Source organism: Hyla sarda, chromosome 1 (genome assembly GCF_029499605.1).
Source record: "Hyla sarda isolate aHylSar1 chromosome 1, aHylSar1.hap1, whole genome shotgun sequence".
NCBI lineage: Eukaryota > Metazoa > Chordata > Amphibia > Anura > Hylidae > Hyla > Hyla sarda.
The window spans coordinates 344,862,524-344,890,258 of NC_079189.1; the positions used below are offsets into that span (position 1 = coordinate 344,862,524).

The 27,735-nt window shown below is 39.1% G+C and overlaps 1 protein-coding gene across 15 annotated transcripts in view; it reads right to left on the reverse strand.

The window, feature by feature from the left end:
* Positions 1 to 10,905: 10,905 nt before the first annotated feature.
* LINGO2 (leucine rich repeat and Ig domain containing 2) overlaps positions 10,906 to 27,735 on the reverse strand; it is a 1,627,476-nt gene continuing 1,610,646 nt past the window's right edge. For all 15 annotated transcript variants that reach the window (XM_056521000.1, XM_056521015.1, XM_056521043.1 and 12 more), the window contains one exon: positions 10,906 to 15,627. In XM_056521000.1, coding sequence (XP_056376975.1) covers positions 13,764 to 15,602 — 1,839 coding nt within the window. In that variant the 5' untranslated portion in view covers positions 15,603 to 15,627 and the 3' untranslated portion in view covers positions 10,906 to 13,763. The remainder of the gene's footprint in view (positions 15,628 to 27,735) is intronic.

A 27,735-nucleotide genomic window follows, 5' to 3' on the forward strand; every position in this document is an offset into this window, starting at 1 on the left:
TGCTCCTGGATCATATATGTGGGGTCTTCATGCATGAAGAGTCAGTGAGCTGATCTATTATCCCTCCTTTCTTATTCCAATGCAATATGTACATTTGAGGCCTAAACTTGTGATTGGCACAGGGGTGGCTGCTGGTTACAGAGGTTCTGAAATAAACGCAAAAAAATTTATACCCACATGTGACCCCATTTTGGAAACTACACCCCTCACGTAATGTAATTAGGGGTACAGTGAGCATTTACACCCCACAGGTGTCTGACAGATTTTTTTGAACAGTGGTCCGTGAAAATGAAAAATAAAATTTTTCATTTGCACAGCCCACTGTTACAAAGATCTGTCAAACGCCAGTGGGGTGTAAATGCTCACTGCACCCCTTGTTACATTCCGTGAGGGGTGTAGTTTCCGAAATGGGGTCACATGTGGGGGGGGGGAGTTCACCGTTCTTGCACCATGGGGGTTTTGTAAACGCACATGGCCCCCGACTTCTATTTCAACCAAATACTCTCTCTAAAATTCCATTGTCACTCCTTCCCTTCTGAGCATTGTAGTGCACCCACAAAGCACTTTACATCCACATATGAGGTATTTCCTTACTCAAGAGAGATGGGGTTACAAATTTTGAGGGACATTTTCACCTATTAAACCTTGTAAAAATGAAAAAATAAATAAATAAAAAAATACCTTGTAAAAAAAAAATTTTCATTTTCATGTCCAACTTCAATGCAAAGTCGTCAAATACCTGTGGGGTGTTAAGGCTCACTGTACCCCTTGTTACATTCCTTGAGGGGTGTAGTTTCCCAAATAGTTTCCCAATGTCGCTCCTTTCCTTCTGAGCCCTCTAGTGCACCTACAGATCTTTTTACATCCACATATGATATATTTCCTTACTCAAGAGAAATTGGGTTTCATATTTTGGGGGACATTTTCACCTATTACCCTTTGTGACAATGAAAAATTTTGAGTAACCTCAGCATTTTAGTGAAAAAAAAATTAAATTTTCATTTTCACGAACAACTTTATTGAAAATTTGTCAAACACCTGGGGGGTGTTAAGGCTCACTGTACCCCTTGTTACATTCCTTGAGGGGGTGTAGTTTTCCAAATAGTGTGCCAAGGGGGGATGTTTTCCGCTGTTCTGGCACCATAGCGGCTTCCTAAGTGAGACATGCCCGCCCAAAAAACATTTCAGAAAAATTCGCTTTCCAAAATCCCAATGTTGCTCCTTTCGTTCTAAGCCCTCTAGTGCACCTGCAGATCACTTTACATCCTCATATGATATATTTCCTTACTCAAGAGAAATGGGGTTTAAAATTTTGGGGGACATTTTCACCTATTACCCTTTGTGACAATGAAAAATTTGGGAGTAACATCAGCATTTTCATAATTTTTTTTTTAATTTTCATGTCAAACTTCAACGCAAAGTCGTCAAACACCTGTGGGGTGTAAAGGCTCACTGTACCCCTTGTTATGTTCCTTGAGGGGTGTAGTTTCCCAAATAGTTGCCATTTGGGGTGTTTTCACTGTTCTGACACCATGGGGGCATCCTAAATGAGACATGCCTCGCAAAAACCATTTCAGCAAAATTCACTTTCCAAAAGCCCAATGTCGCTCCTTCCTTTTGAGCCTTCTAGTGCACCTGAAGATCACTTTACATCCACACATGGGGTATTTCCTTACTCGAGAGAAATTGGGTTTCAAATTTTGGGGGACATTTTCATGTATCACCCCTTGTAAAAATGAAAAATTTGGGGTAACATCAGCATTTTAGTGAAAAAAAATAAAAATTTTCATTTTCACGACCAACTTTATTGAAAATTTGTCAAACACCTGGGGGGTGTTAAGGCTCACTGTACCCCTTGTTACATTCCTTGAGGGGTGTAGTTTCCCAAATAGTGTGCCAAGGGGGGATGTTTTCCGCTATTCTAGCACCATAGCGGCTTCCTAAATGAGACATGCCCGCCCAAAAACCATTTTGGCAAAATTCGCTTTCCAAAAGCCCAATGTTGCTCCTTTCGTTCTAAGCCCTCTAGTGCACCTGCAGATCACTTTACATCCACATATGATATATTTCCGTACTCAAGAGAAATGGGGTTTCAAATTTTGGGGGACATTTTCACGTATCACCCCTTGTAAAAAGGAAAAATTTGGGGTAACATCAGCATTTTAGTGAAAAAAATAAAATTTTTCATTTTCACAACCAACTTTCTTGAAAATTTGTCAAACACCTGGGGGGTGTTAAGGCTTACTATACCCCTTGTTACGTTCCTTGAAGGGTGTAGTTTCCCAAATTGTATACCATGTGGGTGTTTTTCCCTGCTCTGGCACCATGGGGGCTTCCTAAATGCGACATGCCCCGCAAAAACCATTTCAGCAAAATTCACTCTCCAAAATCCCATTGTCGCTCCTTCTCTTCTGAGCCCTCTAGTGCACCTACAAAGCACTTTACATCCACATATGAGGTATTTCCTTACTCAAGAGAAATTGTGTTACAAATTTTGGGGGGCTTTTTCTCCTTTTACCCCTTGTAAAAATATTGGTCTACAAGAACATGTTACTGTAGTGTAAAAAATGAAGATTTTGATTTTTGTTTGCCTCCACTTTGCTGCTATTCCTGTAAAACACCTAAAGGGTTAAAAAACTTTCTAAATGTCATTTTGAATATGTTGAGGGGTGCAGTTTTCACAATGGGGTCCATTATGGGGTATTTCTAACATAAAGACCCTCAAATTCACTTCAAAACTGAACTGGTCCCTGAAAAATTAAGATTTTGGAATTTACTTGAAAAATTTGAAAATTGCTGCAGAACTTTGAAGTCCTCTGATGTCTTCAAAAAGAAAAAACATGTCAACTTTATGATGCAAACATAAAGTAGACATATTGTATATGTGAATCAATATATAATGTATTTGGTATGTTAATTTTCCTTACAAGCAGAGAGCTTCAAAGTTCATGAAATTTAGGAAATTTTCACCAAGAAATAATGCAAGTATCGACGAAAATTTCTGTCGTAGTAGAATATGTCACAAAAAAAATCAAATTAATAATTAAAAGCGTCCCAGAGTTATTAATGCTTAAAATGACAGTGGTCAGAATTGCAAAAAATGTTCTCTTCCTTAAGGTCAAAATGGGCTTGGTCCCCAATGGGTTAAAGGGGACAAGATGTTTGATCGCAGTATTCTCACCAGTGGGGACCCCCACAATCCCTCCTGCAGCACCCACATGTCATCAGCTGCATGGAGCGAAGATCATGCCAAAGTACAGACTTGCATTGAGGGGGCAGAGCCGTGATGTCACGATACTCCGGCCCCTGTATCGTATCATCGCAGGAGAGATTGCAGGGTTCTCCATCTTATCAACTTTGGATAGGGGATAAGATGTCTAAGGGCGGAGTACCCCTTTAACCCCTTAAGGACTCAGCCCATTTGGGCCTTAAAGGGGTTCTCCCTTGCTTATACTGTTTTTTGTTATTATGTTTGTGTGTTATGTGTATATAAGTATGTGTTTTTTTATGTGTGTTGTGATTATGTATATATGTATTTTCTTACCTTTTGTGAAGATCCGGAAGCTGGTCCCTTTTTCTTCCAGGCTTGCTGTGCACCTCGACCTCCACCATGTTGTGTTCGGTAAGTGGAATGTCGGGGGGTGTGTTCTTGCTTCTGTCCTTCCTATCTTCTGATGTCTGAGGCAAATCTTGTCTTCCTGTTTCTTCCGTGGCTCAGCGACGAATCTGCGGCCTCTTCCGGTGCATGCGCAGGTAGTTTGTTTTTTGTTTTTTTTACCAATAAAGTTTTTTTGTCTAATTGACAAACTATCTGCGCTTGCGTGAAGCTACGCTATTAGCGTAGACCTAACGTACGCTACGCTGTTAGCGTAGCACTTGCGTACTCGCGCATGCGCAGACAGTTTGTCAATTAGGCAAAAAAAACTTTATTGGTAAAAAAAAAAAAAAATACCTGCGCATGCGCCAGAAGAGGCCACAGATTCGTCGCTGAGCCACGTAAGAAACAGGAAGAAAAGATTCACCTCGGACGTCAGAAGATAGGAAGGACAGAAGCAAGAACACACCCCCCGACATCCCACTTACCGAACACAACATGGCGGAGGCCAAGGTGCACAGCAAGCCACTGGTAGAAAAAGGGGCCAGCTTCCAGATCTTCACAAAAGGTAAGAAAACACATATATACATAATCACAACACACATGAAAAAACACATATTTATACACACATAACACACAAACAAAATAACAAAAAAACTGTATAAACAAGGGAGAACCCCTTTAAGGACAATTTTATTTTTACATTTTCGTTTTTTCCTCCTTGCCTTCAAAAAATCATAACTCTTTTATATTTTCATCCACTGTCTAGTAAGAGGGCTTGTTTTTTCGCGACCAGTTGTCCATTGTAATGCCATCACTCACTTTACCATAAAATGTATGGCACAACCAACAAAATACTATTTGTGTGGGGAAATTAAAAAGAAAACCGAAATTTTGCTAATTTTGGAAGGTTTCGTTTTAACACCGTACAATTTACGGTAAAAATAACATGTGTTCTTTATTCTTTGGGTCAATACGATTAAAATGATACCCATGATAACATACTTTTCTGTTACTGTTGCGCTTAAAAAAAATTGCAAACTTTTTAACCAAATTAGTATGCTTAAAATCCCCCTATTTTGAAGACCTATAACTTTTTCAATTGCTAATACTGTTCAGTGCTATGTAAAGGATACCTATGATAAAATACGTATGGTATCATTAACATTTTATTTTAATAGTTCAGATATTTACGCACGCGGCGATACCAAATATGTATATAAAATATTTTTTTAACACTTTTTGTGGGCGAAATAGGGAAAATGGGGCAATTTACATTTTTATTGGGGGAGGGGGTTTTTCAATTTTTTTTTTTACTTTATTTTTTTACTTTTTTTACTTTTATTTTTACACTTTGATAGTCCCCATAGGGGACTAATTATAGCAATCATTCAATTGCTAATACTGTTCAGTGCTATGTATAGGACATTGTTATCGGTCATCTTCTGCTCTGGTCTGCGGGAAGGCAGATCAAAGCAGAAGACACTGGGAAGGCAGCGTAGGCAGGTGAGGGGACCTCCGTCTGCCGTGCTGGATGATCGGATCACCGTAGCAGTGCTGCGGGCGATCCGATCATCCATTTTAGTATCAGTGATGCTGCAGATGCCGTGATCTGTATTGATCACAGCATCTGAGGGGTTAATGGCGGACATCCGCGGGATCGCCAGCCGGAACCTGTCGTGCATGATCCGGGCATCGCTCCAATGCTCGCAGTTATGCTAAGGACGTAAATGTACATCCTGGTGCATTAAGTACCAGCTGACCAGGAAGTACATTTACATCCGGCGTCGTTAAGGGTTTAAGTTTGTGGGCAGTGGCCATTCCCAGGCAGTAAGGATGTTTGCCCTCACTGTTGTAAACCTCTTTTCTCTTAGTTGCCAGTTTGACAGCAGCAGCCAATCAGCTTTAGTCTCCTCCCTACAGTTCTCCTCTCTGTTTACCTCTAAGCTACAAAAAGCATAGGAAAGCTTAACTACATACACAGCTTAACTACTCACACACAGAGATCAGCCCTACACACACACAGCTCAGCCTCACACACACAGCTCAGCCCTACACACACTCAAATCTGCTACTCACACATAGCTTAGCCCTTTACAGAAAGCCCTGCTTGCTGCACACACAGTTTAGCCCTACTGAACACACACAGCTCAGACATTTACCGAAAGCCCTGCTGCACATACACACAGCTCAGCCCTACTGAACACACACACACTCACAGCTCAGCCCTTTACAGAAAGCCCTGCTGCACACACCCACAGCTCAGCCCTACTGAACACACACACACACACAGCTCAGCCCTTTACAGAAAGCCCTGCTGCACACACCCACAGCTCAGCCCTACTGAACACACACACACAGCTCAGCCCTTTACAGAAAGCCCTGCTGCACACACACACAGCTCAGCCCTACTGAACACACACAGCTCAGCCCTTTACAGAAAGCCCTGCTGCACACACCCACAGCTCAGCCCTACTGAACACACACACACAGCTCAGCCCTTTACAGAAAGCCCTGCTGCACACACTCACAGCTCAGCCCTACTGAACACACACACACAGCTCAGCCCTTTACAGAAAGCCCTGCTGCACACACTCACAGCTCAGCCCTACTGAACACACACACACAGCTCAGCCCTTTACAGAAAGCCCTGCTGCACACACACACAGCTCAGGCACACCTGAACACATACACACTGCTCAGCCCTTTACAAAAAGCCCTGCTGCACACACACAGCTCAGCCCTACTGAACACACACACACACACACACACAGCTCAGCCCTTTACAGAAAGCCCTGCTGCACACACCCACAGCTCAGCCCTACTGAACACACACACACAGCTCAGCCCTTTACAGAAAGCCCTGCTGCACACACACAGCTCAGCCATACTGAACACACACACACACACACAGCTCAGCCCTTTACAGAAAGCCCTGCTGCACACACCCACAGCTCAGCCCTACTGAACACACACACACAGCTCAGCCCTTTACAGAAAGCCCTGCTGCACACACACAGCTCAGCCATACTGAACACACACACACACACACACAGCTCAGCCCTTTACAGAAAGCCCTGCTGCACACACCCACAGCTCAGCCCTACTGAACACACACACACACACACACAGCTCAGCCCTTTACAGAAAGCCCTGCTGCACACACACACAGCTCAGCCCTACTGAACACACACAGAAAGCCCTGCTGCACACACTCACAGCTCAGCCCTACTGAACACACACACACAGCTCAGCCCTTTACAGAAAGCCCTGCTGCACACACACACAGCTCAGGCACACCGGAACACATACACACTGCTCAGCCCTTTACAAAAAGCCCTGCTGCACACACACAGCTCAGTCATTCTGAACACACACACACACTGCTCAGCCCTTTACAGAAATCCCTGCTGCACATACACACAGCTCAGCCCTACTGAACACACACACACACAGCTCAGCCCTTTACAGAAAGCCCTGCGGCACACACCCACAGCTCAGCTCTACTGAACACACACACACAGCTCAGCCCTTTACAGAAAGCCCTGCTGCACACACCCACAGCTCAGCCCTACTGAACACACACACACAGCTCAGCCCTTTACAGAAAGCCCTGCTGCACACACTCACAGCTCAGCCCTACTGAACACACACACACAGCTCAGCCCTTTACAGAAAGCCCTGCTGCACACACTCACAGCTCAGCCCTACTGAACACACACACACAGCTCAGCCCTTTACAGAAAGCCCTGCTGCACACACACACAGCTCAGGCACACCTGAACACACACACACTGCTCAGCCCTTTACAGAAAGCCCTGCTGCACACACACAGCTCAGTCATACTGAACACACACACACACTGCTCAGCCCTTTACAGAAATCCCTGCTGCACATACACACAGCTCAGCCCTACTGAACACACACACACAGCTCAGCCCTTTACAGAAAGCCTTGCGGCACACACCCACAGCTCAGCTCTACTGAACACACACACACAGCTCAGCCCTTTACAGAAAGCCCTGCTGCACACACCCACAGCTCAGCCCTACTGAACACACACACACAGCTCAGCCTTTTACAGAAAACCCTGCTGCATACACACACCGCTCATCCCCACCTGAACACACACACTGCTCAGCCCTTTACAGAAAGCCCTGCTGCACACACACAGCTCTGCAATACTGAACACACACAGCTATAGTACATTGTTCAGTGGCGCAGCTATAGGGGTCACAAGGGTCGACATGGCGACCGGGCCCCATAGCCTCGGGGGACCGCAGGGCACCCTGGTCACTGAACTATATGCTGCATCGCTGGGTCACATAAATCCATCGATGCAGCCATAGGCGGATGAACCGGGGACACACAATACCCCCACCTGTGGCCACATCCTCCTCCTCCTGCTGCCAGTGCCGTTCTGAACTGTATGTGCATGCGTGCATACAGTTCAGGGCAGGCCATAACTTCTGCCTTGATGCAGGCGCCGATGATGTCACTCTTCGGCGCCTGCACAGTGGAGAAGATAGGATGCGGCCCTGTTGCTGAAGATCGCTGCGTGGGTGAGTATCTTTTTTGTTCTTTGTACCGGGTGGGAGGGGTGTATGGTAACAGCCTTTGGCTGTCTGGGCATGCTGGGAGTTGTAGATTTGCAACTGCTGGAGGCACACTGGTTGGAAAACACTGTATTAGGGTGCTTTCACACCACGATTGTTACATACGGGGACCCTATGTATGATGAATGCTGCAGTTTTCTGAGGGTTTTATTCCGCCTCCTGCTGTCTACCTACCTGACTGTCCTCCCACCTACATACCAATCTGTCTGTCTTCCTACCTACCTACCTTACTACTACCTAGCTACATACTTGACTACCTATCTACATGGCAACCTAGCTGCCTACCTCCCTGGCTATCTAGTTACGTACCTACATGCCCTAATACATACCTTCCTAGCTACCTACCTGGCTGTCTATCTACCTGTCTAGCTGGCTATCTATCTACCAAACTACCTGTCAACCTACCTACCTATCTAGTCACCTCCCTGGGTTCTTACTGACCTAGCTACCTTCCCATCTATCTAACTACCTACCTACATGTCATCATGCCTACCTTTCTAGCTACCTACCTTGCTGTCTATCTACCAAAGTACCTGGCAACCTAGCTACCTACTTATCTAAAGCAAAAGGAATCTTCCCACAGCACACAAACAATTGGTGAAAAAATGTCCAAGTGTTTATTCCATGGCAAAAAAAACTGTGTCTCAAAGCAAGCTAAGATTCTACCAGCTCATCCAGTCTTTTTCAAGCAGTGTCACTGCTTAAAAAAGGCAGGGGGAGCCTGTCGATATTCTGTGGGTCAATATGATACCCATGATTACATACTTTTCTATTATTGTACTGCTTTTAAAAAACAAACTTTTTTTTCCAAAGAAAAGTATGTTTAAAACTACCCTATTTTGACCACCTATAACTTTCAAATTTTCATATACGGGGATGTTTGATGGCTCATTTTTTGCATCATGATCTGCAGTTTTTATCGGTACCACGATTGTGTATATGTGATATTATATTTGTTTTTTATAAAAATTTTTGTAATTTTTTTAAGTTTACACCTTTTACCGTATGGGATCATTATCAATATATTTTGACAGTTCAGACATTTACGCACGCAGTGATACAAAATATGTTTATTAGTTATATGTTTCTCAGCGTCCCTTGAGAAAGTCGGGTGACGAAACGTACGTTGGGACGGTGGCAACAGGTATCCATTATGGGTAAGTGAGGATCATTATTTACTTTGGGCATGTTATTTTTACCATCAGTTAAAATGTGATAGAGCAGGCAGCTCTCATACACATATATTGGGGCCTTTGACCCCTGTTCACTTTTTGTTGAATAAGAGCCATTGATATCATATAATTTCCTTGACCTCACTATATATAGATCCATTGTGATTACAACAATTGCTATACCTGATCCACCTACGTTTTTTGGTTGTATCTGATCACATCTCATTTTGTATTGCTTTATACATACACATCTGGTATTCTAACTTTATTGCATTTTTGTCACAAGTGTGTGACGTTTTTAACTTTTTGGATATACTAATAAAATTTGCATATTTTTCAGTAGCAATTGCTCTCAGTTTAAGTCCTTTTTGTATAAATATGTTTATTAATACATTTTTTTACACTTTTTGGGGGTAAAATGGGAAAAAGGGACTATTTACATTTTTATCAACCTTTCGTTTTTGCAACTTTCATATTTTCCACCTCACCTTCTAAAGATCCACTTTCAATTTTGCACCTACAGACTATCTGCCGGTACCCATGTCTAATGCCGAACATCACCGTATCACCATGTGCGTAAATGTCCAAGCTATAAGAAATATAAGGTTAATTAAATCGCCAATGAGGTATACAAGTCCAAAATCGTGTATTTTTGGTCACTTTATATACCCTTAAAAAAAATTTAAAAAGCGATCAAAATGTCCCATCAAAACAAAATGGTACTGATAAAATCTTCAGATCACAGTGTAAAAAATGTGCCCTTATACATCCTCGTATACAGGAGATTAAAAAGTTATATGGGTCAGAAGGAGACATTTTTAAACATGCAAATTTTTATACAAATAGTTATAATTCTTTTAAAAGAAGTAAAACAAAATGAAACCTATATAAGTTGGGATCATTTTAATCGCATGGCCCTACAGAATAAATATAAGGTATCATTTTTACAGAAAAGTGCACTGCATAGAAGCCCCCAAAAGTCACAAAATGGTGTTTTTCTTTCAATTTTGCCCCACAAATATTTTTTTTTGGGTTTTGCCGTAGATTTTGTAGTTAAATGATTGGCGTCATTACAAAATAAAATTGGTGTGGCAAAAAAAAATCAAGCCCTCATATGGGTCTATAGGTGGAAAATTTAAAGAGTTATGATTTTTAGATGGGGAGGAGGAAAAAAACTAAAGTGCAAAAATGAAGAAAAAAGCGTCAAAAAAGTCACATAATAAATCAAATGACGTGTAATGGGAAAAAAACACAGAGAGGAAGAAGCCATATCACAAAAGGCCTATACGCACTATTTTTGGAGAATAAATGCCACAAAAACGTCATCATGGAGGACAAAAGAGGGGGGGGGGATCAGTCTTTGGTGCATTTTTTTTTAGGCCAAAAACCAAAATTTGTCTCTGAAGAAATGCCAAAGCTGTTGCGATTTTTAATAACTGCCTTTGAGCAAAGAAAAAAAAAAAAGGAACTGAAGTATGAACAAACAGCACAAAATACCATGTGACAGCAAAGATGTCAAATTTTTCCCATGTTTTTTTAATTTAATTACAACTTGCATTTCTACCAAAATAGGTATTTCACCTGATGAATGTCAGTGAACAGATTTTTACAGATGCACCCATTTCAACTGAACATCATTTTATGTATTTAGGGATCATGAGAATCTGAGAATGCACCCATTAACTTATTTTCAACTCTATTTTCAATTGTCTAGAACATATATTGGTAGTTATTCACATTTGTAGTCTTTAATGCTTTCCTTCTGCTCCTGAAGAAAATGGTTTACTTTGTTTTTCTTTATTGTCCCACTTCCTCTTTGGTGTACATTCTGGAGCATAATTCCTGTTACTGCTGTACACTCTAGCTGGGATTTCAACCAAATGTAACTGCCTTCTACTATATAAGAGGCTACCATGGGTGTTGTAGGAGGGAGATAGAGTTGGCTGAAATCCCAACAAGAGTGTACAGTAGGAAGAGAAATTCAATTACTGAATTTAACAAATGTGGAACAATAAAGAAAATAAACCAGACAGTTTGTATGCATGCAAAACCACAGAAAGGTGGTAATATAACTTTGTTTACCAATATACTTTTATTTATTAGACAGGTTAATGGGCTAGGAGTACTTTTTTTTTCTTTTTTACCAGTTCTTCATACATTGTTCTCAATAATAGATGGGCACTACAAAAAAAATAAAAAAAAATATAAAATAAGGCAGAGAACCACAACATATATTTTAGGTAGAAAGGCCCACACATGCAGTTCAATAGAGAATTATTCAATTTTATTATGCTTTTTGGCTGTTATTTGAACATGTTTAGCACTTCAAATGTTATCAGTGTTTCAGTTATTTATAACTAGAAAGTAAAATGTAAGCATTCAAATCAAAGTTTGCACAAATTACAGGTATTTTCACTGACTGGAACATTAATAAACAGATACTCCTATCTGGATCAATGTGAATTAGCATTACAGCACTGGGACATAATGAAGCTGAATTGATATGGGTCAATAAGAATTATGATTTCTTCAGATTTTGAGCCCTTTGGTCATTATTTTCATGAAGCAGAACAAATAAGATTTTTTGATTTGACAAACATACAGTCAACAACTGTATTATGGGAGCTGTGAATCATATGATTTTAGTCAATTGGAGAAATAAATACATCTCTCTCTCTCTTTAAGATGAATAAAGTTCCTATGTAATTGTATGAACCACCATAAATGCATTGGGGAAAAAAAAAGCAAAATAGAAGATGCTTTTTATTCAGAAACAACGTTCCTGTTTATGGATTGGGATAAGTGTTGCAGCTCAAACCTATTTAAAGGAATGGATCTGAGCTACAATATCTCACACATGCCATAAACAGTAGAGGCGCTGTTCCATATCTGGATAACCCCTTTAAGGAAAAACATTTTAATGTGCAACATTCAGAATAATTCCAAGAACCCTCTCTTTATGAAGAAAGAAAATATTCCAAAATACACCGCTTTTCTTCTTAGCAATTTACTTTTTAAATGCCACAATCATAGAAATAAGCACAGATAGATTATTTTTTCATAGTGTTTGACATATATATGTACTGTATATAAAATTATTTCTTTTTTTAACAAAACACTGATGTGTTCGATGGCTTTATGCATACATTTCTTTTAATAACTTTTAGTGGACAGCCTATTAAGCTTTATTTATTTGTATTGCAAGAAATGAGTTGGTATCAGATTTATATAGGTAACTGCTACAATATTAATTTGTTTTCATTTACTGCAAGCCATAAGATACAACTGGGTTATTCTGATCTGCACTCTTGAATCTTTCTAAATAAAAGCAGTCAAGCAGTAGCCTCCAGTTTATCAGCTTGAGTGAAGACCATATATTTTTTCGTTACAGTAAATGGATCATTTGTGATACTAGGTATAAAAAAATAACTCAGCTCTGTATCAAATTAGGTACATGTCCTTATAAATATTGTTACAAGTAAATACAACCAAGCATCAGTTTAGCCTTAAAATGGTTTTCTGTTTGATATAAACAAAAAAACATGTTTGTTCAATAGTTTTTTTCCCCATGGTTGCCATATTAAAAACCATGCAGCTGAAAATGTAATTCTTATAAAGACACATTTGTACAGGGGACAAGGTCATTTCAAATATAAAATCAATTTTAAATCTTTAGAATTTAGATAGATTAAATAGAAATATGGATCTTTTTGTGTACACATAAAAATATCTTGGCATTCCGAATGGTACCCACTGAGGCCTTTCTGTAAAATGGACCAGTCATAGATCAGCTGCATGTGATCTTTAGTATGAGAGCCATGGTGGATCTTATTGAAGTCAGTCTTAGTGGAGACCAAGCACAATCTCATCTTTGTATTGCTTCAGGTTGGGCAAGTGTATAAAATAAACCATACCAATTCATTTGTAGAGTGAAACCAACAAGAAAGAATGATGCTCAGCTTAAACAAATGATATCTATAGATACAAAGTACACTCTAGAATATGTTTTGGACACGTGTGTCATTTCATATGTAAAGCCTACACTGTAGGTTTGTTTGCTTGTTTTGTTTTCAGAGTGGTAGAAAATGTTGAGTATTTGTCCATGAGAATGAGCCAACAATTTGTTACTGAGATCCCCAGAATGCCAATATTTGCAATGCAAACAAGTAGTAAAACAACTCCATGAAATGCTCTCAGGTTCTTGCCCATAGGTCACTGGCCTCTTTTAAGTAGCTCCATATGGTCTTTCCAATTCCATAAAACCAATTTGACACAGTGTCAGCTGCATACAGCTGCTCCACCCAGCAATCCAAATTGCCAGGCTGTATTAGGGGTAGAAACAATGCCACGGGTAAACAAAGCTCTGTAGGTAACTACCCACTATATCATTTTCATATTAAATCTCCTGGGTACAGTGCCTGTGACGTCTGCTTCCACTACAGCACCATTGTTTTTCCGAGGAACATATTCCAGGTCAATGTTGTTTTTATGCTTTCCTTTCCCTCGGCTCCATACAAAAAGCAGTAGGAAACAAAACAAAACAACTCCCAGGAATGTAAAGCAACCCATAGCTGTAGAAACCAAAATTGTCTTGAGGTCAAAGGAATACGTCATGTTTGTATTGGTTCCATTGGTGTTTGTTTCATTTAATTCCGTAATGAACATCGGGGTCATGTTGGTGTAGGAACGATCAGGAACAAATCCTTTCACAGTAAGTGAAGCTGAGAAGGTATCATTTCCAGCAGCATTGCTGGCAACACAAACGTAGGTTCCAGTGTCTTGAACTTGAGCATACCTTATTTCCAGAGTGCCATTCCCAAGAACTGTGGCTCTTCCATGAGACTTTGTAGAAACCATCCTCCTACGAGGAGTAACCCATGAAATCATTGGCTGAGGATCTCCATCTGCATTGCAGTTCATCTGAACCCTCTGTCCCTCATCTACATGTAACTGTACTATGTCTCTATCCTTAATTTTAGGTTTTTTACATATAAAGTAATAGGATAATACAGCACTTTGAAATTCCTTAAATGATTTTTCTTTAATATTGTCTGGACTAGCACACATTGGCTGTTGGCTCCCAAAGTTCAACATAGGATGCTTCTGTAACATCCAAATTAGGCGGCAGTCACATATTAAAGGGTTATTATCAATGCAGAGCACTTCCAGAGCTTTGGGGGAGTGTAACACATTCTCTTCCAGTGTTTCCAATAAGTTTTCAGACAAATTAAGTAGACGCAAGAACCGAAGTCCTTGGAAAGCATGCGGTTCAATAACACGCAGCTGAGCTCCTGCAATATGTAATTCCTGAAGTCGAACCAAATCTGCCAGTACTCCTGCTTCAATAATACTTATGGGGTTGAAGGAGAGGTTTAAGTGAGTTAGGTAAACCAAGTGTTTTAAAGCATAATAAGGAATTGCTGATATATTGGTATTGGTGATTGAGAGAAACGTAAGGTTTAGACCATAAAAACTATTAGCAGGCACCATGTCCAGCAGAGGCCAGTTGCTTATCTCCAAGATTTTAAGACGAAACAATCTCTTAAAGGCAATTTCAGGCAAAACATTTATGTTCAGATGTTTCAAATGCAGACTATAGAGGTTGTGAAGGTGTGAGAGGGCATCAGTAGGAACAGCTGTCAAGTTGCATCTCTCCAATGTGAGCCTCTCCAGGCTAAGCAGTCCACTAAAAGCTCTATGAGATATAAAAACTAACTGATTATCTCCAACTTCTAGGTACTTTAGATTATGAAGACCCTGAAACATATAGTCTAGTAAAATGACTATTTTGTTCTCACTTATATCAAGCTTAGTCAAATTTGACAAACCTGTAAAGACACCTAGGTCCACCAATTTTAAGCGATTTCCTTTTAAGCTCAATGAACGAAGATTATAGAGATTATTAAAAGTTCCGATCTCCACGTTTGAAATGATGTTGTCACTAAGGTCTATTTCCTCCAACAAAGGATAAGATGAAAAATTATCTGGTCCAACACTTTTCAGTTTGTTCTTACTTAAATCCAGAATTTTAGTCTCTATAGGGATTCCATCTGGCATGCCGATGAGTCGCCTTCGATGACAGCTGACGGACTTGTTTTGTGCTGAGCACTCGCAACGAGCTGGACATCCAACTGTGGATCCTACATAGACCAAGACCATGGTCACACACAGGATTATTTGCCAGCAAAATGTGGCCGTGTGAAGCATGACTCCTCCCATGAAGTACAATTCTCTGGTCACGGACCTAAAATACATAAAAAAAATGTATGTTAATAATAAAGTATAATACAATTAAAATTTCTTCAACAGAAGAAATGCAAAATCTCTCTATCACCGACAGCAAAACATGCTCTTGTATGGTACTCTTCTTTTATGCAACTGCTTAGGTTAAATTCTGACTCATTTTTTTAGTTCTTCCCTCTCCTCTAATGACTAACAGTGATGGCATCATGAACGTACTACTCCTACTATGATGTAGTTTGTCACAAGAGACATCAATAATGCCAAGTAAATGCACATGAAGGTTTTAAGTGGCATTATTTCAGCGTACATGAATATGTGAATCAACAATGTATAATTCATTCTTTTACATTTACAGAATAAACATATGTTCCTCTACAATAACCTGCATATCTCAATAGTTTAGAAAATCAAAATACGATAACAAAAGTCACTGGGTTTCTATGAGATCTGTCAGTGTTAGTTTTCTGATACATGACCCTGCAATTGAGGCTTATACCCACAACCTCTCCTTAATGGCACCTGTTTGTTTCTTCTAAGTAAACTGGAATACTAGCATCACTTTTTTTTTACATCTAATTCAATCAAAAACTAAATGCTGTCATTGTTATTTTTGTTGTAAAATAAGGATATAGGATTCCTGGCAGTAATGAGGGAATCACCACAATTATAGAATGTCCACTCAGGTGTTTTACTTTGTATTAAGCATACGGTCCACTGAGAGGACACTCAACCATTTTTAATAGCTAATTATTTCAATAAATAAAAGTAAATTATGTTTGAAAAGGCTTATGTTTTTTTCAGATCAAGTAGAGAAAAAAAATATATGCAATTTGCATTTCTAAAACTAATACTGGCAAAAGTCTAAAAATGCAAATTAGCCTATAGGTAAAAAAGAAAATGCTTACAAATCTTAAAGAGCAGTTGTAAGTGGCAAATTTTAACAAAACATGGTGCAATGAGAGAGTGTCCATTGAAACAATGGATTATAAAATTCTTACAAGATACAAATCTAACACAATGGGCCTCATTTACTAAGAGTGTCGGGTTATTACTAGTAGGAAAAGTTGTTTCAGACTTGCAGGATTCCTCTCTATTCCAGCCATTTACCCACAGGATTTTCTTTGAATTCAATAGTAAATCAGTCAGGTTGTGAAACCACGCCCCTTTTGGGCCGAACATACCCCCTTTGCAACAGACCATGGCCCTTTTTCAGCTTTTCACAGTGCAATGTCGGGTTTCTCTGATTTTCCAGGCACACACTGTTGCACACTGGCGCAGACATGTCTCAGACACTCTGCGCCAAAATAATCAGACAAAATCTGGTCGGTTTCAGCTTAGTAAATGAGGCCCAATGTGTGGCCTGTTCTCCGTCAGCTGGGTGTAAAATTTGGTGTAAATACATATGTATATACAATGCTATGAAAGCAAACTTCCAAGTAGGCCAGGAAAGGCATAAAAAAAATTAGGAAAGAAAATGTAAAGTAAGGTAAAGTAAACTGTTTTTTGTTTGTTTGTTTTTTTAAATCAATTGGTGCCAGAAAGTGAAACAGATTTGTAAATTACTTCTAATAAAAAAAAAATCGTTATCCTTCCAGTACTTGTTAGCTGCTGAGTACTACAGAGGAGGTTCTTTTCGGAACACAGAGCTCTTTGCTGAATCACGAGCACAGTGCTCTCTTCTGACATCTCTGTCCATTTTAAGAACTGTCCAGAGTAGGAGAAAATCCCCATAGCAAACATATGCTACTCTGGACGGACCTGCACTATATTCAACTCCAGTGTGAGGAGACACAGGATTCCGTACAAAGGCAACCGTACCACACTCATCAAAGTTCTGCGCACAAGTCCTTTTCTGATTAACGAGACTTGTGCACGGAACTTCACCATGTGTGTACTACATCTCCCAAACTAAAGATCATGCTGGGACTGAAACTTGGGACTTTTGCTTTAATTTCACATAGAAAAGCCAAAATAAAACCAATTCTGACACTTAAACAGGAAAAAATAAGGGTACAGTGGGCTAAAGAGAAATAATCATGGAGTGTGGAGGGTTGGATGCAAGTGATATTCGCTTCAATAAAAGTAACGTTTGTCTGGTTCTATAAATAGATGACTGCCTGAAGATAACAATGACATTTCCTTATTTATTCATCATGTGGGGTGTTTCTTAGGAAAACTAAAAAAGATGGCATTCCTTACATGAACAATGAATAACAATCAATACTCAAGGGCATATAGATATTTTGGACAGATCTCAGTCTGATTGAAACTTTAAACAATGGTAACAGGACATGGCTCAACCCTATAAAGTTGATCTACTAATACCTTCTGAAAAAGGTAGAATCAGGGAGATGAAATATTGTTTATCATCAGTAAAATCAATGCCTCCAAAATGTTGAGCTGTTATAAAATATAGATGGAAACCGATCCCCTCTTTAGAGCAATTTAGCTTCATTTGACGGATAAGATAATAGTGTACTCTTTCATCAACTAAAAAGCTAAGTAAACGGAGGGGAATGAGGGACAAAGGAGGGAGGTGTGGGTGTTATGGCTTTGGTATGAAGTCTTACCACGTTTTTCTAAGAGATAGAAACTTCTCCCTTAAGTGATTTTTACAGCTGTCTGGTTCTTCTCAAACCTATAACACTGCTAAAGGGGAACTCTGGTGGAAATAAGTAGAAAACAGTTGTTTTCAAATCAACTGGTGCCTGAAAGTTAAACAGCTTTGTAAATTACTTCTATTAAAACATCTTAATCCTTCCAGTACTTATTAGCTGCTGTATAAAACAGAGATTTGTGAATTTCTTTCCTGTCTGACAACACTGCTTTCTGCTAACACCCCTGTCCGTGTCAGGAACTGTTCAGATTAGAATGATATCCCTATAGAAAACCTCTCCTGCTTTTGACAGTTCCTGACATGGACAGAGGTGTCAGTAGAGAGCACTGTTGTCAGACTGGAAAGAACTTCACAAATTTCTCTGTAGTCTATCTGTAGTATACAGCAGCTGATAAGTACTGGAAGTTAAGATTTTTAAATAGAAGTGATTTACAAATTTGTTTAACTTTCTTTCACCAATTGATTTAAAAAAAAAAAATTTCCACCGGAGTACCCCTTTAATCTTGAAATTTGAGGTTCTTCATTAAAATGCTAAAGCTTCAAAGGCTAGGTTCAGACTACAGAATTTCTTAGCCTATTTCTGCTTAGAAATTACTCTCAGAAATTCCAGTGTAGCAGAGTCCCATTGCTGTCAAAGGAATTCAAATTTGAGCAGCTAAAATTCTTTTGACAGAATCTGCGTAGGATATATTTGCAGTCTATGAGGGACCGTGCGCCTCCGACCATCCTTGGGTTTAGCCGTTTTACTTAAGACTCACTAATCAGAGGTGTTGTTACTTTGTAACTATGAAGCTTTATATACATTCAGAGTCTATAGAAAGTTTTATGCATGTAATGATTACCATTTAATATCTTTACCCATGTATAAGGCCAGACTTACAGCAGAATACTAAATGGCTTTATACAGGAGGACAACTCAGTTACTTATACTTTCTGATATTTGGTGAACAATTCTCTTTGAAGAAGAAAAATGTGAGACTTTAAAGAAGAAGCTGTGAATAGTGTCTCTTAAAATACATCAGGTCTGGAAAAAGAAAATGTGCTAATAAAGGAACGCACTTTATGGGCATTACCACTGGGATGTGCATGACCGCTGTCTGACATGACTAATTTCCACAATGTATTCCTGAAGATTAATTATATGTGTTTCAGAGGGACTGAGAGGCTGTTGGCTGAATAGGAAAGGACTTAAATACTCTGCCTGATATTGTAATTGTAGGTAAAGTATATAGTGTAGATACTTTTATCTATATTGTGTTAATTCTGCCAATTGATTTAACTATTTGTTGTTAGTTTAGATAGCATTCTTCAAATGTAAGTAGATATAAAACTTGAATGCAGAATGATATTTTCCACCCTGTTTTAAAGAAGTACTGTCATTAAAGGGGTACTCGAGTGGAAAACATTTTTTTTAAATCAACTTGTGCCAAAAAGTTAAACAGATTTGTAAATGACTTCTACTTAAAAATCTTAAACCTTCCAGTACTTATGAGCTGCTGTATGCTCCAGAGGAAGTTATATAGTTGTTTTCTGTCTGACCACAGTGCTCTCTGCTGACACCTCTGTCCTTGTCAGGAACTGTCCAGAGCGGGAGATGTTTTCTGTGGGGATTTGCTCCTTCTCTGGACAGTTCCTGACACGGACAGAGGCTTCAGCCGAGAACACTGTGGTCAGACAGAAAAGAACCATACAACTTCCTCTGTAGTATACAGCAGCTGATAAGTACTTGAAGGATTAAGATGTCTAAATAGAAGTTAGTTACAAATCTGTTAAACTTTTTGGCACCAGTTGATTTTAAAAAATGTATACCCCTTTCAAACCAACATGTCGATCAGATACGTCAAAAGTTGCTGATGGTACTGGGTCTCACTGCTGAGACCTGCTGTGATCGAGAGTTATTAGCCAGGGAAGCAAGAGGTATTGCACTCTGCTGTCATTTACTAAGGACTTTAACACATGTCCTAAAATTGTTGTATATACTGTATATATGTATATTGTCTGAAGATTTTTATTATTCCAAGCTCCTTTTTGTTTTGCATAATTTTATAAAAAGCAAGAGATACAACTCTTTTCCACAGTACTCTTAGCTACTTCACACATGATAGTCACATCATTTTCAAGCTGCCTGTTCTATCAAGTAATAGGAGCTAAACCTATGGGATACCAAGGGACAAAGAAAAAAGACAAACAAAGAGGTTATTTCTTCCCTACACCATGGATGAGAAGGCCCCCATTAAATAAACCAAGAAGAAGAAGAGTAATGTTAAGTATAACAAAGGCCTTCATGGAGGCCACTAGATTCTCGATCATAATAATGTTATTAGCCTTCAGCAAGACAACAGCACTTCACATAGCCTGACATTCAGGTGAAATTCAACAGCAGTGAGATCTCTCAGGAATAGAGATGAGATAGAGATGAGCCAACCAAACCCATAGAACCCGAGTTTGGTCAGATCGTCTAGTACTCGAAATTTGGGTGGTTCGGTTCTGCAGAATCTTCTATAATAACATCAGCTACATGCCAGAAAGGAGAAAGAAGAATCACAAGGCCTCAGGAAATCCCATGAACCACCCTTTCGCAGCCAATCAGGAGACAGTAAAGGGGTGATGTCTAAATCACTATAAAAGCCTATGCACATAGTTTCACAAGCAATTTTAGAAATAACTGGTGCTAGGTAAAGATCTCTGTGAGGGATGCTAAGCAGTAAATAACACGGATAGGAGTAGGAGCATACATAATTGCAGTAAAGCAGCACTTCACAGAGCATTCTGTATCTGTTGTGTCAGTGCAAAATCTGTTTTATTTGAAAGTCGTGCACAGAGAGTTTTGTGTCTCTTTTGTGCACTTTCTAAAATGCCAATCCTGTTGCTTGGACCCAAATTGGGTATAATTTTAATTTTTCACAGATTGAAAAAAGCCATTGTTTCTTCAGTTTCCAGGCCAAAAAACTGTTGCTTCTCCCAAAAAGGGATAATTTTTGGACCACTTGGAAAAAGTCACTTGTCCAGAACTAGTTCGGTGACAACAAGAACTTTTTGAGAAGTTTGCTTATCTCTACTAGTACTATAATAGACATGCTCAGCAATGGATACAAGAGTAGTAGTCAAATTGTCGTTGAAAGAGGAATAGCAGCACACTCAAAATCTTCATATCAGAAACATCTTTATTACATGTAAACAAGTTCATACAGCATGCAGGTGAGGTGCACAGTGCTCAGAAAAAGGTTGGTTACATTGTTTCACACTTTTGTACAGTTCATCTGACCTTACAGATGAAGAATGAGTTAACGTGAAACAGCAGTAACCTACCTTTCTCTGAGCACTATTCATCCTAAGAGCATGTTGTTTTAACCTGTTTACATAAAATAAAGATGGTTCTGCTTTGAGGAATTGAAGAGTGCTGCTAGTTATCTTTTTAATAGAAAAATGTCATGAGATCACGGAGAATAGCAAAGTCAATGCAGCACAAGGTAGTGTTACAATGCCCCTTGACTCACTATGAAACGTTTACAGTACTGCTTGCTTCCAGGTATTATATACTTTATACAGGACATTATTTACAGCTTGTGCTGCCCGGGGCACCCAGACTGAATGTACCCTATCAGGGTGATTCCGTATGTGTATGTGTAATTTTTCATGCATATCTGTCACAAATATGGAATTGAGTCACAAGTGGATTTTGTTGCAGATTCTCAATGTAGCTCACACTCATACACAGAAAGCCGTGAAATTACAATTCCACAACTTAATGAAAGTAAATTTTACATCAGTTCCGACAGATGTGCATTCAACCAATGAGGAAATAGATTTTCTCTCTAGGCTTCAGATTTCTCATTATCATTATAGTAAACTTAAAGGGGTTACCCAGGAATAGAAAAGCAAAGCTAATTTCTTATAAAAAATAGCACCACTCCTGTCCTTGGATTGTGTGTGGTACTACAGCTCAGTTCCAGTGAAGTAAATAGCGCCAAGTTGAAATACTACACACAACATGGAAATGGGTGTGGCACTGTTTTTGAAAGAGATTAACTCTGTTTTTCTATTCCTGAATAACCCCTTAAACTTTGCCATTTCCAAGAGTGGCTTTATCACTTTGTCAGTCTCCATCATGACTCTCCTATCCCTCTGATTTCCCAACATTCCCTCTTCTCAGTCCCCAGCATGGCTTATATACACTGTCCTCAAACATAGCTTTCCCTTGCATTTGCTTTGCTTTCTTCCAAATGATGACTCCTTTCCCAACAATCTGTGGCACACAGTACTTGCCCTGCTGTATGTATTGCATTGCTCCACTGCTTACTACCAGAGGATGCATTTGTGGTATAAAGCAGGGTACATAAAAAAAGATTCAGGGTTGTCAACCTGTTTTTTTTTTTTTTTTCTAGACAAATTTAAATGAACGCCTCTGATTTTTACAGACAAATAGTAAAACTATAACAAATTAAAGATTATAAAGTCTACATGTCTACGGACCAAGATACTGATAAAAAATAATTATCAGCATTAACTCTGAGCTGTAAACCAATAACAACTGCAACCACAATGAGCTTCTCAAGTATCAACAGCCTCAATGGATGCTTGTATTTTTTTTCACGTACACTAGAAAAAAGTTACTTATTTTTAAAGACTGTCTACAATTTGCAGGGTGATTTGCAACCTTGGTCCATTCGATAGGCTCGCTCCTGTCCTCAGCTCATCCTTGCTATCCTGTGGCGCAAAGAAAGATCTAAAAAGTGACATAGTCTTTTCAAGAGTGGTCCCAGCCAACAACCTGCTCAAAAAGTATGGTCACCAGTTATTGGTCTCATAAAGATTTAAGGGGGTTAACCCCCGGGTTATCATCAGGAAAATGGTGTAAAACTGCAAAAAGCTGCTGTTTGCCCAAATTATGTGACTTTTTCTCAATTTTCAAAGTGCTCACCAAAAGGGTTTGTGGCTGAGAGGGCATGATCTATTGCAAGGGGGGCATTGCTGAGCCAAGTGCTGAGCAGAGGCGTAATGTGTAGCTTCTGGGCCCGATGCAAGACCCCATGTGCCAATTAAAATACTGTCTATTATGGGGAAAATGTGCTTTGGGGCCCCCTTAGGCACCAGGGCCCTTATGTGACTGCTACCTCTGCTCCCCCTATAGCTATGCCCTTGGCACTGTGCTTGTACTGTAGAACACATTTTTGCCAACTAGCAGGTGAAAACTGTAATAGACATCTTTACCAGCTCAGAGCTGAATTCATCAAGAGGCGTGCGCCTGATAAATCCAGTGAGCTCCTGTACTGGCAGGGGATCGATTAAGACAGGCGTCTGAGGCACCGGTCTTGATAAATCCCCTTCTTTATGGGAATAGGGCTACTTAGAGTTGATCTTCCGGGGAAGTTTTGTTTGGCTCTCTGATGCATGCAGGAGATAATGATATATCTTCAGAAATTATATAATTCAGTAATTAATAGGCACTGCTGAGATGAGGTGCCCAACATGTGCACATTCTTTTCACTATTTTTAGACAGTATTTAGCTGTAACTTGAAACTAAGACACTTCATTAAATTGAGCCCTTCCTGAGATTTTGCATTCAAAGCCGTATAATTACAAGCAAATGTGAAAGGGATTGATCAGATCAACTGTAGTTCATTAGCTGTACAGAAAAAGAGAGAAATCTTGGACTCTGACTACGGCCTTTAGAAAAGAATCTGAATCAAAGGGATGTTTGTTCCTGCTCATTGTGATCATTACTTATTGAATGAGATTTCATTTACTGGCAATCTCATCCAATTGCCAAAAGCATACAGGAAAGTCAGGTATTATTCCTATAGCACATGTGATAATACATAATCTCATAATGATTTAGCTTTAAAAAACCATTATTTTATTAAGGCCCAATTTCTAAAAAAAATCGATTTGGATTTGTCCATTTGCCTTGTCTGTTTCACTGACATGTTGTATAGTACAAATAACCCTTATTCCTAGGCAGGGTTTCAAGCTATTGTGATCTTATTTTCTAGAAACACAAGAACTTAATTCTATCATCAGTGGATCAAGAATATTATATAGTTTGTAATCCTGGCGGAATATATAGGACATTCTCAAATACTTCCTCTGTATATTATTTGGCCTGTATAAGAAAGCTTATTAAATCTTATTAATGTTACGTGTTCTAAGAAATTGTTTAATGGGGTTATCCAGGAAAAAAACTTTTTTTTATTCATCAACTGGCTCCAGAAAGTTAAACAGATTTATAAATTACTTTTATTAAAAAATCTTAATCCTTTCAGTGCTTATGAGCTGCTGAAGTTGAGTTGTTCTTTTCTGTCTAAGTGCTCTCTGATGACACGTGTCTTGGGAACCGCCCAGTTTAGAAGCAAATCCCCATAGCAAACTTCTTCTACTCTGTGCAGTTCCCGAGACAAGCAGAGATGTCAACAGAGAGCACTGTTGCCAGACAGAAAACAACAACTACTTCAGCAGCTGATAACTATTGAAAGCATTAAGCTTTTTTAATAGAAGTAATTTATAAATTTGTTTAACTTTCTGGAGCCAGTTTTTATATATATATATATATATATATATATATATATATATATATATATATAAAAGTTTTTTTCCTGGAATACCCCTTTAAAATTTTCTTGAAGACCTCAACTGCTACTGCTGTGATAGTTCCTGAGGTAGCTTATTCCACAGATTCACAGTTCTTATGGTAAAGAAGGAGATTTAAAAAAATGTTCTCCCCATAGAGCAACCTAGTTGATTTATTTTACATTTTATTATATATATAAGTAAGATTTTATAAAACCCTTTGTCAATGGTTAGGGAATTTGTAGGGAAGGTAGTATAATAGGAGTGGGCCCTTGGATATGCTTTAGCCACTTGTAGCATATTTATGCTTTTTCACTGAATTTTAGTGTTAAAGATACCCATCATTTACAGTAGCAGCAAAATGGTGGGGATTTTAAAAATCTCACATACATGATGCGTAAAAAAAGTTATAAAAAAATTAAATAAAATACAATCTGCAGAAAATCCATTTGAAAATTGACCTGCAGTGCAGATTTTAAATTCTCAGCATATTAATTTAGTTGTTGAATATTCAGCGGATGTAGTGCAGATTTTTTGCCACTGATTTCAATGAGTAAGTCAAAATAAGTACAGTTCTGCATAGGCAATCATTATTTTTTCATTGCAATTTTCTACCCTGAACAAAAGTTGTTCTTTTTTTGGTATGGTAGGGTTTTATAATCTGTAGAATCAGGATTCTAGCAGAAAGAGGTTTAATAGGAAGAGACAGCAGATCTATGGAGATTGTATTGTCTCAAAAAGTTTTTGGTTCAGAATGAAAGAAAGTTTTGATAATCGGTCCATCGGTCAATCGGTTAGAAGGACGTAGTTGAGCAGATCTAAAAAAATAGTGCATGTGCTATTTTTTTCTCCACTCAACTTCTGTAAAATACTGGTACTCTATGGACCTCATTCAAGTCAATGAGATCCATTAGGACTCAGCAGAGTCAGTTGTGCTCCAACCTGTTTAGGGTCCATTTGGGTTGAAGCCCACCAGCCATAATAACTTAGCCTACGTAGTGTAACTAAGATAAGTATCTAAATTTATGGTAAAACAAAACGACTAATTAAAAAAAAAAAAACTATTTATTGGGTACCTAATTCATTTATTTCCAGCCTGCATTGCATCCTCCGGGGACCTCTGAGTATTTAAGCTGTACTTGGTCACTATGGGCTCTTCTAGACTAGTTTTATCTGAGACCTGAATGTATTGTTAATTCTGACCCAATCACAAATGGGGGGAGTAAAACATTACTGTAAGGCTAAGTTCACACTGCCGTTCACATCTGTCCCATTCAGTGTCAACTCGGCACTTTTTTTTTCCTGGGGAAAGACACGGAAACTGTTGGGTCCTCCTGATGGACCCCATTCACTTGAATGGGGTCCGTCAGGGATCCAGTAGTTTACCAGAGTTTATAGCAGCTAAATAAAATGTGTGAATAATGGAGTCCAACAGCTATGTGAACCTCACCTAAGAGCAAAGCAATGTAGCTATAAAAAAAATAAAACATCTTTCTATATTGTATAAAATATTTTTCCCACCAAATCATGTTGCCAGCTTTTTAGTACTAGACTTGTGTACAAAGCCAGTCAGTCAAAAATCACTAGGGGACCTTTGTACCCTCTTTGAACTGTCACTGCTACAGAGAGAATCATGCAGCCTGGGAAGAAAATGAAGAGCTCTGTGTATAGGAGTTTGTAGTTTGTATCTTTTTTTGAAAGGTAAGCCATTTCAGTCCTCAAAATGCACAGCTTATATTTGCATGTCATGCACTCTCAATGCACCTAAACAGATTACTGAATGGGTGTACTATGTAGTCTAATACAGTGTTTCTCAAAAAAGGGAGCCTCCAGCGGTTGTAAAACTATAACTTCAAGCATGCCCGGACATCCTTTGACTGCCCAGACATGCTGGGAGTTGTAGTTTTGCAACAGCTGGAGGCTCCCATTTTGGGAAACACTGGTCTAATGAATAATAGAAGAACCAAAGGAGAAAATATATGACTATAAATGTTATTATTGGAACATACAAGACATACAGTTTCTATTACAGCAATCATCTATAACATTAAAATGTAGAGTGAAAAGCATTTATTGGGGGACATTTACTAATGTGATCCCAACTTCTTTCTGGGGTTTTGCCCCCAAATTGTGTTGCATGATTCGTGAGACGGATTTTGTGAGCAAAAAAAATCCAAAAGACCTAACCTACCCTTTGTTTAACTGAGAAAACCTGGAATAAAGGGCATGTGCCTAACAGTTTTAAAAATGCCAACATATTTACCAATGTTCCCACACCAAATGCGGAGCATCTGAGCTCTGGAAAACTCATCAGCTCAGTGCAGTTGTAAAAAAAAGGCTAAATATAGAAAAAATCTTCAACTAAGTAAATACCATGAAAAAAAAAAACTGATGGAAAAAAACAAAACAAAAAGAAAACTTCACTTGGCTCTTAGTAAATCAGGGCCATTGTTTCCAGCATGGAAATTCCTTTTTCCATGTCTGTACAAAGGATGAACACATTAATTCTTTGTGCGGATTCCGCAAGGAATGCATAACAGTCTATGAGAAGGCACATTTCGTGCAGCCCTAGCGCCGACAGATTCCACAGGTGCCCCTCACTGTACGGAATGTCCGAATGGAGATTTTCAGAGGGTGACTCAAGAGCTACTGTAGCACAAACTGCTCACAAAGCTAATGCTGGCTATGATAAGTGTCATAACATAGTGCATTACAATCTATTGTATATGGAGCTGCAGAACATGCAGAGTGACAATGCTGACCCCTATCCACCACCGAAAGTGCCTAGAATGGGCACATGTGCATCAGAACGGGACCATGAGGCAATGGCAGTAGAAGGTCTGGTCTCATAAATCGTAAATATATTTTCATTTAGAGTGCACAGCCAGGTGTGTGCACTGTTTAACTGAAGGAGAAATGGCAGC